Genomic DNA, 14,114 nt, shown 5'->3' on the forward strand with positions numbered 1-14,114 from the left:
TTCGGCAATATACTGGCTTGAGGGTGCTACCCCATGCCCCGCCATGTGGATATTGAACGATTTTCATGTTAACAGTGCCTAACCTTTCCTAGTGGTTACCAAACACCATTCCAAGTACTAACCAAGCCCAGCATAGCTTAATTTATCTGACTGGGAGACCAGGGGGTGACGGCTATATTCATACTTTACCAGCCGACTCGTAGAGGAAGGCCCTGTGCAGTAAAACGTCCATTTCAGATACTTCATATAACTACACATAAGGCTCATCAGCAGCATGTGAACCCTCCTACACACACTGCGCCATTCATCCCTATCTTGGTCTCATTCTCAGGTTTCCTGGATAATGTGAAGGCCCTTCCTTTCTAATGCCTCCGTCACACCATCTATCCTCCCCTTTCTACATCTTCCCGTCTTTCTTCCTAACTCTTCTCGATTATCCTCTTTGCACCAAACTATCATTACCCATTCTTTTCCACAAGATCAATCCTTCTCAAAATACTCTGGTTCATCTCATTCATTCCCTTGGAAACTTTCCTCTCCCTAGAAATACCTTATCAACCCTGGTCTACCACTCACTCACACTACCATCATATCGCACTTTCTTACTGGTAATCCGATCAGATTCTGCTTTTGCGTTTCCTATATGTTTATTTCCCCTCCTTAAATCCTCAACAGTCACTGCCACAAGTATTAGCAACCTTACACTAATCCTCTCTATTCTTTTTTCAAGTCCTGCAAATCTGCTTTCGATCTACAGTCAAACCTAGTTGTGAACCAAAGTAATTATTTTGTAGTGCAAAGAAACACTTCAACCTGACATGAAAACTGAGTTCATTCACATAAAATCTTGAGAAAACCACCTCAGGGATAAAGCTAAAAATTCCATTCCTACTCATAAGACTTGGTTTTAAACCGGAAGTTTCTTTAAAACCAATAAACCCGGTTCCGGACCTCAGATCTTTCCGGACAAAAACACGAAACACGATTCATTCCATTACTATAATACATTAAATAAACATATCTTGAATTTACTGAACAATTTTCCTGCCACCGTAATGACCTTAATTATTAGGTCAATTGCACCTATGACCTGATACCCGTCGAGCCTCCTCTCGTAAATCATTCTTCTTTGACGCTGCCCTGTTTGAGCTCGACAGAAGGCTACAGATTATGGAGAGATAGTTCAAGTCTGTTAAAACGCGAGGTAATCCAAGACTATATATACAAACGAGTGATCATTCCTCAAACCTTAGATAATATGTGCCCTTTGACGCCCAATCACCATTCAAACTATCTTTAAGCAAGAGGTAGTCTTTTCAAAGGCTACTTCATTTTTCAAACGCGAGATAACACGGTCTTCACTCTTCATTCAAACGTAATTCTAGTTTCTTCGAACAGAAAAACCACCGTAGGGGGTTAGCGTTATCAGTGCACCTCACGTGGTGCAATGTAGGCATTACTCATGTTCTCTGCAGCGTCCCTCTGGCCCCTAGCTGCAACCTCTTTCATTCCTTTAACTGTACCTCCGTTCATATTCTCTTTCTCCCATCTGCCTTTCCACCCTCTCTAACAATTGTTTCGAAGTGCAACTGTGAGGTTTTCCTCCTGTCACACCTTTCAAATCTTCTTACTGTCAATTTCCCTTTCGGCGCTGAATGACCTCATAGGACCCAGCGCTTGGCCTCTGGCCCAAATCTATATATTCCAAGTCCAATTCAAACAAAAAGCAATTCTTAATTTTTGCGTTGCTTCGACTGGCCTACGGATTAGGCTAATAACGAAAGAACCATAAAGAACCAGCCATAAAATGACAGTATGGCGCAGTCGTGCGTGTTATGGCATTTAGGGGCGTCTCTAGCAACTTTTCAGAGTTTGGGTTTGTCGATTTTGCGTGCTAATGCGCCTTTATACGACTATACTCAGAGAGGGTTAAATTAGACTTCCTGTCTAGTAGGGCAAACGGAATAAGGGAATGTGCAATGGTGTTGCAATAGAAGGTAACCTTAAGCATGCACACATGCTTCTAAAGTGGGGAACACTGCTCCAAAAAAAGACTACTACAAACACACACACTTATACACACACACATATAATATATATATATATATATATATATATATATATATATATATATATATATTATTATATATATATATATATAATATATATATATATATATATATATATGTATAACTATATATACTAATAATTATATATAAAAGAAGTGATAAGGGTATGCAATCACACTTTAACAATTGCTTTAATGAAGGAACATCAAGCAAACACACATATCGATACATATAATAAACCTGTCCTTGTGAAAGGAAACAGCTGTTGTAAAACAGAGGACTGTCTCTCATACATACACTTTTCCTTCTTCTTCTTTCTCTGCATCTTTTCCCACTTGTATGTGGGGTCGATGTTTCTGACAGTTACCCTCCACCTGGCTTGGTCAAACACATCGTCCTCTGACAATTGTTTCTCTCGGATCTTCTCAAACTACACCCATCCACGCAAAAATTAAGAGTTGCTTTCTGTTTGAATTGGAATTGGAATATATAGATTTGGACCAAAGGCCAAGCGCTGGGTCCTATGAGGTCATTCAGCGCCGAAAGGGAAATTGACAGTAAGAAGGTCTGAAAGATGTGACAGGAGGAAAACCTTACAGTTACTTTGGTCTTCCTCTTGCTCTCCCACCAGGCACCTCCACCTGCATCACTCTCCTCCCTACATATGTCTCATCCCTTCTCATCACATGGCCATGCCATCGTAGCCTTCTTTCCTGGGTCTTCTTTGATAGTTCTACGGTTTTAGTAGTTCCTCTTATTCTTTCATTTTTGATCCTGTCCATTTTTGTTACTCCACACATCCACCTGAGCATTTTCATCTCTACCGCTTCCTATTTCTTCTCTTGCACTCTCTTTACCGGCCATGTTTCTGCTCCATACATCAAAGCTGGGCTCACTACTGTCTTATACAATCTTCCTTTAAACTTTATATTGATTCTGTGGTCGCACAACAACCTGACATCTTTCTCCAATTTTTCCATCCAGCCTGCAATGTTTGTGTTATTATTTGGACAGTTCCACATCCATTGCTCTGTCACTTGTCCTCTTCACACTTATTATGCTGTCTTCTAAGCTTTTTGATAGATTATTCCCATTCCATTTCTACCTTCCTTATTTGTTCCACTATATTGATAATTATATCCACATCCCAGCTCTCTCGCTTTATTTCCCTCCACCTAGTTTCCTGCACACACAAAACGCTTATTCTTCTTCTCTCCATCAGATCTGCTATCTCTCTTCGCTTTCCAATCATCGTCCCCAAGTTCAAAGTTCCAACTCTAAAAGCTACCACCATCTCATACAAACACATACATACATACACATATATGTGTATATATATATATATATATATATATATATATATATATATATATATATATATATATATATATATATATTCAACAATTTCTGCGAGGAAATTCTTCCTGTGAGAAAGCATAAGCAAGTTAGCTGAACGTGTCTACCAACACCTATCCAAGATCTCATCTGTCTTCCTTACCTTTCGGGGGAGAAGAGTGAACGTAGAGCCCGTTCTCCAAGTTCTTCTTGTTCCTGTCATTGTTGTTGTTATTGTTCAAATTGTTCTTGCGTGTCGGGTTGGCGCGCACGGCTCCCTCCTTTGTCTTGGCCATTGCGACCGGTTAGCGTCACCCAGCTGCGTTGGGAGAAATTGGGAAGTTTTAATCAGCTGCGCTGGGAGAAACTGGGAAGTTTTAATCAGCTGCGTTGGGAGAAATTGGGAGGTTTTAACCAGCTGCGTTGGGAGAAATTGGGAAGTTTTAATCAGCTGCGTTGGGAGGATTTGGTAAGTTTTAATCAGCTGCGCTGGGAGAAATTGGTAAGTTTTAATCAGCTGCGCTGGGGGAAATTGGGAAGTTTTAATAAGCTGCGTTGGGAGAAATTGGGAAGTTTTAATCAGCTGCATTGGGAGAAATTAGGAAGTTTTAATCAGCTGCGTTGGGAGAAATTGGTTAGTTGTAATTAGCAGCGCTGATAAAAATTGGGAAGTTTTAATCAGTTGCATTGGGAGAAATTGGGAGTTTTAATTAGCTGAGTTGGGAGAAATTAAGAAATTTTACCCAGTTGCGTTGGGAGAAATTGGGAAGTTTCAATCAGCTGCGTTGAGAGAAATTAGTAAGTTTTAATCAGCCGCACTGAGAGAAATTGGGAAGTTTTAATCAGCTGCTTTAGGAGATATTGAGAATTTTAATCAGCTGCGTTGAGAAAAACTGAGAAGTTTTAATCAGCTGCGTTGGGAGAAATTGGGATGTTTTAATCAGCTGCGTTGAGAGAAACTGGGAAGTTTTAATCAGCTGCGTTGAGAGAAATTGGGATTAACTGATTGATTCGGGGTTACTAAAACTAGGGGGAAACTGGGAAGCTTTCATAATTCTTTGAAAAGAAATCTTTTGATAGATATAGGATGCAATTAATGAGAAGCTTAAAAAATATTCTTTAAAGAGAGATGGCAAAGTTTTGGTACTTTCAAAAAGTACTTTTAAAGACTTCTTTCAAGATATATACGAATACGCTAACGGAAGGTTGAAGACTCTTTATAAAGAAATGAGAATAAGTTGATAGAAACAAGCTATTCTTCACAGAGGAAAGTAAATGACTGTCATAGGGAAAATGCCACTCCTTACACCAATGGAACGTTTACATATTCTTTGGGTAAAAAAAATGACAGAATAACAATGCAAAACGGTACTTGAAATATTTTTGGAATGCTATGAAATTCTGGTGAAACAGAAAAGAAAACATGCGAACAGAAATTCAAGTAATTATATAAAAAAATACACATTATTTAGTGGGAAAATCATTTACAAGTGGGCGGAAAGTACAAAAATATACTTAACAATCAAGAACCAATAATGTCTAAACATGAGTATAAAAATCAATGAGAATTTATGCAAAAATCCAAGGTTTTATGCACCACTCTTCAGTTTTGTAAATCTCGTAAAATACAGTTTGCAAAATACTGGTTTAGTTACATAATTCATGGCAACTGCAATCCCAGCACTAACAGATCTGGAGAGAGAGAGAGAGAGAGAGAGAGAGAGAGAGAGAGAGAGAGAGAGAGAGAGAGAGAGAGAGAGAGACTGTCCCATTGCAAAGGACACACTCAATTGATCTGACCTACACTATGGCCAAAAGGGCAGCACGAAAGATAGAAAATCAAGACAGTGGATCTTTCCTAGATAGTGACCCCCTAAGTAGTCCAATCTTAGATAATGACCCCCAAGAAATATCAGTCCTAAATAACAACCCCGGGCCTTCTTGGGGGTCACTATCTTGGAAAGATTCAAGACAGTGGATGGAATATAATAGATATATACCCGATGTGTAAAATAAACTTGATAGACTATCACGGAAACTGGGCCTTCATTACGCTCAAGTGCCGAAAATGATCTTTAAATGCCAAATCATCAGCACGTCACCTAAGCCAGAGGCAATAAATGAACTGAGGCGTCCTTCTATCTATGAAAGGGGATTTTATTGCCTTTTCATGACGTCCACTAAATTACCAATTGCAATGACAGTTACCCAATGCCCTTGTTAAGCCAAGACCCAACAGAAACAAAGCAAAAAATGAACAATTGCGAATAAACCATTGATCTTTCTCTGAAATACTAGGTGCCACACAGTTGGTTTTGTCAGTCTCGAAGAAGACAGTGCAAGAATTAATTGCACGTTTAAAGATGGTAAACCTTAAGTCAACAGAAAAATATATTCCTCTCAAAATGTTGAAATTTTTTGAAAGCAGAATATTGAGGGACACTATTCCAGAAAACGTTTAGTTACACTGACGGCATAACAGATATTTGGACGGGTGACGAAAATGTGACACATTAGATGAACAGGTGTCATCGATATGACTTACAATATGACGTCAAATGATTTTAACCTTCCCTCGCCGAATACCGAATTCACAATGAGTTATGAGCGTTTTCAGAAGGAAATATAATGAGTTATGTGCGTTTTCAGGAGATAATGAGTTATGAGAGTTTTCAGGATATAATGAGTTACGAGCGTTTTCAGAAGGAGATATAATGAGTTATGAGCGTTTTCAGGAAATATAATGAGTTATGTGCGTTTTCAGGGAGCACCTACGTGTAAGAAGCCATGAATATATAGTCACGATGATATTGCTATCTTAGGAAACTAATTAATTGAAATATCCAGCTACTGCACTGAAAAACATAATGAAGACGGCAAAAAAATCAAAAGACTTTTTATGGCAATAACACAGACATAAGACACAGAAACTTATTGTACTTCTATATTGTAATGACTTTCAACATATTCCCGATCTACTTCACAACTTGAGAGCGACATTTAAGTACCGTACAACAGTACAATGACAGAAGGTCCTTCTAAAGAACTCTCCTGATAATGTCAAGGGATTTGAATGTATTCATGTGACGAATTCTATGTTTTAGTCATGTTACAAATAATAATCACGCTATTGCAAAGAAATTCATAATATCGTGATAAACTGTTGCGTAATAAAAATCTGCAATTATATAAATGAGTTGTATTAATATGCAAAAGATAAAACAAAGACTTTCTAACACCTGAATGGTGTTCCTTCTCGGTGCTTACGTTAAACACTAAGGAGGGACACCAGTCAGGTGATCGAAACACTTTGTTTTATCTTTTGCACATCAGTACAATTCAAATATATACGTATATACATATATATATATTATATAAATATACGTGTATATATATAATATATATATATTATATATGTATATATATATTATAAATATTCACTGTTCGACCTCCCTTCCTTGCCTCTTAGTAGAATAATAAATTAGCCTTTATTAAAGTAAGGGGCAGACAATGTACCCTGCTCGCCTGCGAAGAAGCCCAGGGGTTGTTTTCAAAATAAGTACACTCCCGGCGAGAATTTTAGCTTAGAAGGCCGTAAATCAGGGATCGGTTTTGCCAAGACAGACCTTAGAGGTACTGTTCCTACAGCTGTCTTCTTTATCCTGTGTAATGGCGAGTCTATTGTCATTTCAGGTCAGGCCCTGGGTAGGAGGAGTTTTGAAGCAAGCAGCCAAAAGCTGCCCCAGTACAAACAGACTCTCAACCCCGCTTCCATAGTATAGAGACGCGTTCCATGTTGTCCTTCAAGCACCCTTTGTCTATCCCCCTTAGTTCAACACGAGGAAGAAAACTGTTATTCCAAACGGACCAAGGAATCTTCTGCAACTGATCACTGCATTAGCTCAGCCAGCGGTGAATCTGATTTTGACAATTACTCCCAGTTCTCTTTCCCTTCAACTGAAACTCTCATTTTCCTTGTTCAAGTTCTCCTCTCTTAAACAGTCACTGACTACGAAATCCTAGCAAAACATATCCCATTTATGAAGTCATCTACTAATTACAATTATTGTTGTCTAGTGAAATCACATAACTCATCCTCCATGATGTTAAAAGTATTATTCTTGATATAAGAATCATCCCCTTCTCATTAAGTAATGACGAGTGAGTTTCTGTAGTGCAAGACTGTTATCTGGATACGTCTTTTTCAGAAGTGTGTACACCTTGCGCCTGAACAAATCCTTTTCTTGGAGAAGAATCCGCATCATCAGTGCCAAGAAGCCTCAATTCGACGTTCCTTGCAGTCAACTGCCTTATAAAGCGTTCTGAAGAGGCACATAAACCTGTTGCGTTCATTTCTATGTAGCAATGAGGTATTTTGTCTTGATTAGACTAATATTTTGAGCTGCTGTTAGCTCCTGTAAATAATCCATTTCCTTTTTATTTTTACTTTTGTTGAACTAGTTTTCCAGAAGTTTGCCAAATTAATCCATGTGGTTATGCAATAAACCTCTGTTTTGATAAACTAGTTTAGCTGGTGGCCTAATCTATTCGGTATCTGTCCTTGAGAGTTTAATTTTAGCCTTAACTGGCAGGATTACGTGGGTCTTAGGTAAAGCAAGGCGATACAAATCAAACTAACTAATTATAAGACTCATTAGGCAACAGACCCACGTAACACAATATATATATATATATATATATATATATATATATATATATATATATATATATATATATATATGTGTGTGTGTGTGTGTGTGTGTGTATATATGTATGTATATATGTATATATATATATATATATATATATATATATATATATATATATATATATATATATGAGAGAGAGAGAGAGAGAGAGAGAGTATATATGCATACACACACTTATATCTCGAACGGAAAGTCTTCCAACAAAAGGAGCTTCAATTATTCTGTATTATCGGATGAACGGGAAAGGTCATTCGGCGAAGTTATCGATTCCATCATCGACTGATACTCTCTCTCTCTTACAAAACCACGGACATTCCCACAAGTCATACATAGTTTAAATCATTATTTCTTCCTCAAGTGATAAGAGAAAAGAACGCCATCATTCTTTCATTATTGTTATTCAAGACGAAGGGACTTTCTAATGGAAGCTTTCATAAACACGTGTCGTTGCTGTGTCCGGATAAATGAGGAGGGGTTTTGCTGTATCCGGATAAAAGAGGAGGGGTTTGCTGTATCCGGATAAAAGAGGAGGGGTTTTGCTATGTCCGGATAAAAGAGGAGGGGTTTTGCTGTATCCGGATAAAAGAGGAGGGATTTTGCTGTCCGGATAAAAGGGGAGGGGTTTTGCTAAATCCGGATAAAAGAGGAGGGATTTTGCTACGTCCGGATAAAAGAGGAGGGATTTTGCTACATCCGGATAAAAGAGGAGGGGTTTTGCTACGTCCAGATAAAATAGGAAGGGTTTTGCTACGTCCGGATAAAGAGGGAGGTTTGTTACTTCCCGGATAAAGGAGGTTTGCGTCCAGATTAAAGGAGGGTTTGCTATGTCGGATAAGAGGAGGTTTGACCCAGGGCAAGGGCAACTCTTTGTAGGTTTTTGTGGAATGGAATGGAAGATAGAATTTAGGCCAAAGGCCAAGCCCTAGGACCTATGAGGTCATTCAGAGCTGAAAGAGAAATTGAGAGCATAAAGGTTTTAAGGTGTAACAGGAGGAAAACCTCGCAGTTGCACCATGAAACAGCTGATAGGAGAGGGTGGAAAGAGAGAAAATGAACGGAGGTACAGTAAAAGGAATGAAAGGCGTTGAAGCTAGGGTCCGAAGGGACTCTGCAAGGAACCTTCGTCAATGTCTACAGTGCACCACGGGAGGTGCACTGACGGCACTAGCCCCCTACGGGATGTACGGTAGGTTTGTTGTGATATTTTTTATTATGGTTTAGCCACAGGGTCTGCCCCTTTTCCAAACTTTCCAATTCCCTTTCTAAATACCTTTACCTTCCAGAACTTCCATTCCGTTCCATCCTGTCCGAGCGTCCAAGGATACTGTTAGTAACCCCGTTTCATAGTTAACAAATTCCTATCAAAGGATTTCCACACAAAAATCTATTGTGAAATAACAAAACCTCGGTGTAATCCGAAGCAGGACTCGGATCCAAAAGATAATTTCGCAAATGACCTGAATGTGATTAGGAACTTCTTTCCAAATATACAGCGCCACTGTGGACTGAAGAAATAAAAAGTAAAAAATGCGCAGAAAAAAGTTTTCTGTACACCGTATAATGCTGTATGAAACTCTCAGCCACGGCCCATAAAACTCTCAGCATCGGCCCATTAAACTTTCACCCACCGCCAGGTGGTGGCCTGTGTTGTTTGTACCTACAGCGGTGCCAGACGCACGATCATGGCTAACTTTAACCTTAAAATAAAAACTGCTGAAGCTAGAGGGCTGCAATTTGGTATGTTTGATGACTGGAGGGTGGATGATCAACATACCAATTTGCTGCCCTCTGGCCTCGGTAGTCTTTAACATCTGATGACGGACAGAAAAAGTGCGGACGGACAGACAAATAGCCATCTCAATAGTTTTCTTTTACAGAAAACTAAAAAACCTCTTTAACAAACTATTATTGTAAAGCCTTAGAGCATTCTACATCAACGTGAAGTTAGAAGAAATCAACTATTACGTTAATAGATATTTGCATAAACTTCAACATTCACTGGACAGTACTTCACGAGCGTATAATATTCCAATTAGCTAATCGTTCCCGGATATTTCTGGATCTTGTGGGAGCTTCAGTGCAAAGCCAGTATTTATGGATAACCTGTAAGAAATTTGGGCTTAAAAAAGCACTGAAAAAAATCACAGGAAATAAATCTTTAATTTTAAATTTACTCTTGGATTCCTCGCTTTATTAAGCATCCAGTTCTATTTGATTAATCTTTACGGCCTACTCCTCTTCTCTATTATTCTTAAGTAGAATCTATGTAACTCGGCAATTTTCAATCTCTTCATACCCTTTAACCTTGATTTTGAGGTTAATAACCTTCCCATTAAAAATCATGTTGCTGAATGTTGCTTGTCAATCTTGTAAGCGTCATTTCCAAATGCAATCATCACTATTTCAGGTCCAGTTCAGCCAAACACTACTACTCCGTTCAGAAAAAAATGAGCGCTTTAAAAAACAAAAACAAAACCTTCAGTATCTGGTCAAAGCTGCAGTGCGACACAACGAGACCCGCAAAAAAGCTAAAGGAGTTAGCGAGGACTCCTTAGCAACGGATTACCATGGAATGGAATATAGGATTTAGGCCATAGGCCAAGCGCTGTGACATTTGAGGTCATTCAGCGCTGAAACAGAAATCAAGAGCAGAAAGATTTGAAAGGTGTAACAGGAGGATAATCTCGCAGTTGCACCATGAAACAATTGTTGGGAGAGGGTAGATAGCAAGATGTAAGAACGAGAATATGAATGGAGGTAGAGTACATGGAATGAAAGGGGTTGCAGCTAGGGGTCGAAGGGACGCTGCAAAGAACCGCAAGTAATGCCTACCGTGCAGCGCATAAGGTGCACTGACGGCACTAACCCCTCTCAATACAAGTTCCCCCATACCTGGCCCTTTTCCCTCCATTAACAACGTTCATTATCTTTATTCCGCCGCATGCGACCGTATAATCTAGGCCAATTATTCACAGGCCCATCACCACAACGAGGACTTTCACCTACGATTACACAGAGCCTGTCCCTTATGGCTGAATGCATAAATCCTCTAACACCGGATGATCGGAGTTGAGTATAAAATTCAGGCCAAAGGCCAAGCGCTGGGACCCCTGAGGTTATTCAACGCTGAAACGGAAATTGAGGGTAAAAAGGTTTTATTGGTATAACAGGAGGAAAACCTCGCCGTGGCACTATGAAACAATCGTTAGGAGAAAGTGGAAAGACGGAGGAAAGAGAATAAGAACGGAGATACAGAAAAAGGAATGAAAGGGGTTGCAGCGAGGGGCAGTAGGGACGCTGCAAGACCCTCAAGTAATGCCAACAGTGCACCGCGTGAGGTACACTTCCGGCACTATTCCCCCCCACTATGGGGTCTAATACCCCTTTCTGCTAATATCTTTTCATTTATTTATTTACAAACATTTAATCGTTTTTCATCATATACTTCCCTCGCATCAACAGTAATCATCGACACATTCTATATAAAATCTGAGAGCAGTTAAGGAAAATCCCAACAGACGCATGACGCTGTTTTCTTCGCGGGGAGGGACATACCAGGGTTTCAGGAGAAACAAGGAAGACTGGAAGTACTGAGATAAAACAACGTTCGGAGAGAAACATCAACTTGATACTGCAACGGAAGCGTTATACGATCGACGAGGATATCACAAGCAAATCTTAACTAATTATCGGTAACTGGAATCATTCGCCATTCTCCTAAATGTTTTTCAATAGTTATTTTCATCTCTCTACATTGCGGTTTCTTTACACATAGGCATATTATTTTGTGGTCTCTTGATTAGCGAGTGACTGGCCCTTTTGGGCTGTTCCACATGAATACAAGCTCATTTACAATAATAATAATAATAATATAATAATAATAACCATTACCACGGGAAAAAATTAATACAATTATTTTGGATAGGTTAGGCAAGCTCACGAATAACTGTTTAAAAAATCTAACTTGGATTTGCTACGCATTATATAATATTAAGGCTGATAAAATACACTGATCATTATTTACTGACTTCGAGCTAAACTATGCCAAAGGTGAAAACAGAATTGAAAAATTCTGAGTCTTGATAAGGTTATGGAATATCAATTGTGATCATTTATTCAAGAACGATATATTGACTGATTGAGGATCAAAGAAAATATTCCAAAATATTTAGAAAAGAAAATAAATATTCTAAAGAGAATTCTTCCAAATAGAGGAGAATTCATAATATATCTCTTGAGGAAAAAAGAAAACAATTCATAATATATCTCTTTAGGGAAAAAGAAAAAAATTCATCATATATTTCTGAAAAGGAAAACTTTAACGCTGTTTATGCATTTTTCAAAATGAATAAAAAAAATCGATGAGCTTTTTCAAAAATGAATAAAAAAATTGATGAAGTACTTTTCCGAATCACTGGCAACGTAGCATTTAGCAAAATAAAGGCAGCAAACAAGAACAAATAGGGAACTGAACAGAGAGAGAGAGAGAGAGAGGGAGAGAGGAAATACCAGTATGCATTTTTCAAAACGTGAAAAATGCTCCCACCATGATTCCAACAGTTAAACTGCATGATCAACCCATCTCCGAGTATTGACACTTGAAACACATGAGCAGCTCAGAATGACGTATATTTCGTGAAATTTTATACCCTTCCATAAATCGATACCTAGGTAAGGGAATTGGGCTATAAAATTTATGCCAAAGGCCAAGCGCTGGGGCTTAGGAGGTCATTCAGCGCTGGAACGGAAGCTGACAGTAAGAATTTTTGAAAGGTGTAACAGGAGGAAATCGCAGTTGCACTATAAAACAATTGTTAGAGAGGGTTGAAAGTCAGATGGGAGAAACACAATATGAGCGGAGGTACAGCAAAAGGAATGAAAGAGGTTGCAGGTAGGGCCCGAAAAGACGCTGCAAAGGACCTTCAGCAATGCCTACAGTGCACCACGTGAGGTGCACTGACGGCACTATCCCCTCTACGGGGGAAAACTAGGTCAGGCCACACCTCTGATCTAGCATAATACGGAAGGTTAAGAAAATGTCTGGACGTGAAAATATAAAGATGATGTTTTGGAAAAAAAAAAAAAAAATTATAGGATAAAACAAAATTTTATAATCAAATATCGGACCGTTAAAATATATGATGACACGTCGTAATTTGAGATTGTACAAGCATTTCAAATTCCTAAGGATGGCGTCTGGTTGTCTTGTGAATTTAATTTTTATTTCATTTTTAATCCAGTGAAGACTGTTGTTCTTGTTATTGTTTTTGCTGAAGTTATAATAAAATCATTTAAATTATTTGTCCTTAATGTGAAATTAATTTCACCTTGGGAACAAATTGCACCCAACACGATTATATTGTTATTATTATTCAGTGGATGAAACCTATTCATATGGAAAAAGCCCACATGGGTCATTGACTTGAAATTCAAGCTTCCAAAGAATGTGCTGTTCATTAGGAAGAGGAAATAAGAAATACCGGGAAATACAGAAAGAAGAGATCCCACTTATTAGAAAAGAAAAAAATAAATTAATAGATATAAAGAAAAAATGCATTAAAAGGCAAGAAGAATAGTATAAGGGTAGTAATGCACTGCATTGTCGCTTGAACTTCTCAAGTTCCAGTTGCATCACATCCTCTGGTAGTCGTGTGTGTCCCGCAGAAGATTCAAACCTGTGCCTTTTGGGTGTGATGGAGAGATAGACATTCGACTCATTCACTTCGCTGTCAGGAGAGAGATTAGTTGATTTTGATTCTCGTCCGTCCATGTTTCTGCGCTAGTCAGATTCTGCACTTAGAACCGAAATCAAACCATCTCCACTATGACAGCGGATTCCAAAAGAATAGAACAGAATATATAATTTAGGCCAAAGGCCAAGCACTGCGACCTATGAGGTCATTCAGAGCTGGAAAGGAAATTGAGAGTAGGTAGGTTTGAAAGGTGTAACAGGAGGAAAACCTCGCAGTTGCACTAAGAAATAATTGTTAGAAGGTGGGTA

At 38.7% G+C, this 14,114-nt stretch overlaps 1 protein-coding gene across 4 annotated transcripts in view; it reads right to left on the reverse strand.

The window, feature by feature from the left end:
- Positions 1-14,114, reverse strand: part of LOC136836372 (uncharacterized) — a 204,194-nt gene that overhangs the window by 177,866 nt on the left and 12,214 nt on the right. For all 4 annotated transcript variants that reach the window (XM_067100564.1, XM_067100563.1, XM_067100565.1 and 1 more), the window contains exon 2: positions 3,568-3,723. In XM_067100564.1, coding sequence (XP_066956665.1) covers positions 3,568-3,700 — 133 coding nt within the window. In that variant the 5' untranslated portion in view covers positions 3,701-3,723. The remainder of the gene's footprint in view (positions 1-3,567; positions 3,724-14,114) is intronic.

This window comes from Macrobrachium rosenbergii, chromosome 56 (genome assembly GCF_040412425.1).
Source record: "Macrobrachium rosenbergii isolate ZJJX-2024 chromosome 56, ASM4041242v1, whole genome shotgun sequence".
NCBI classification, from domain to species: Eukaryota; Metazoa; Arthropoda; class Malacostraca; order Decapoda; family Palaemonidae; genus Macrobrachium; species Macrobrachium rosenbergii.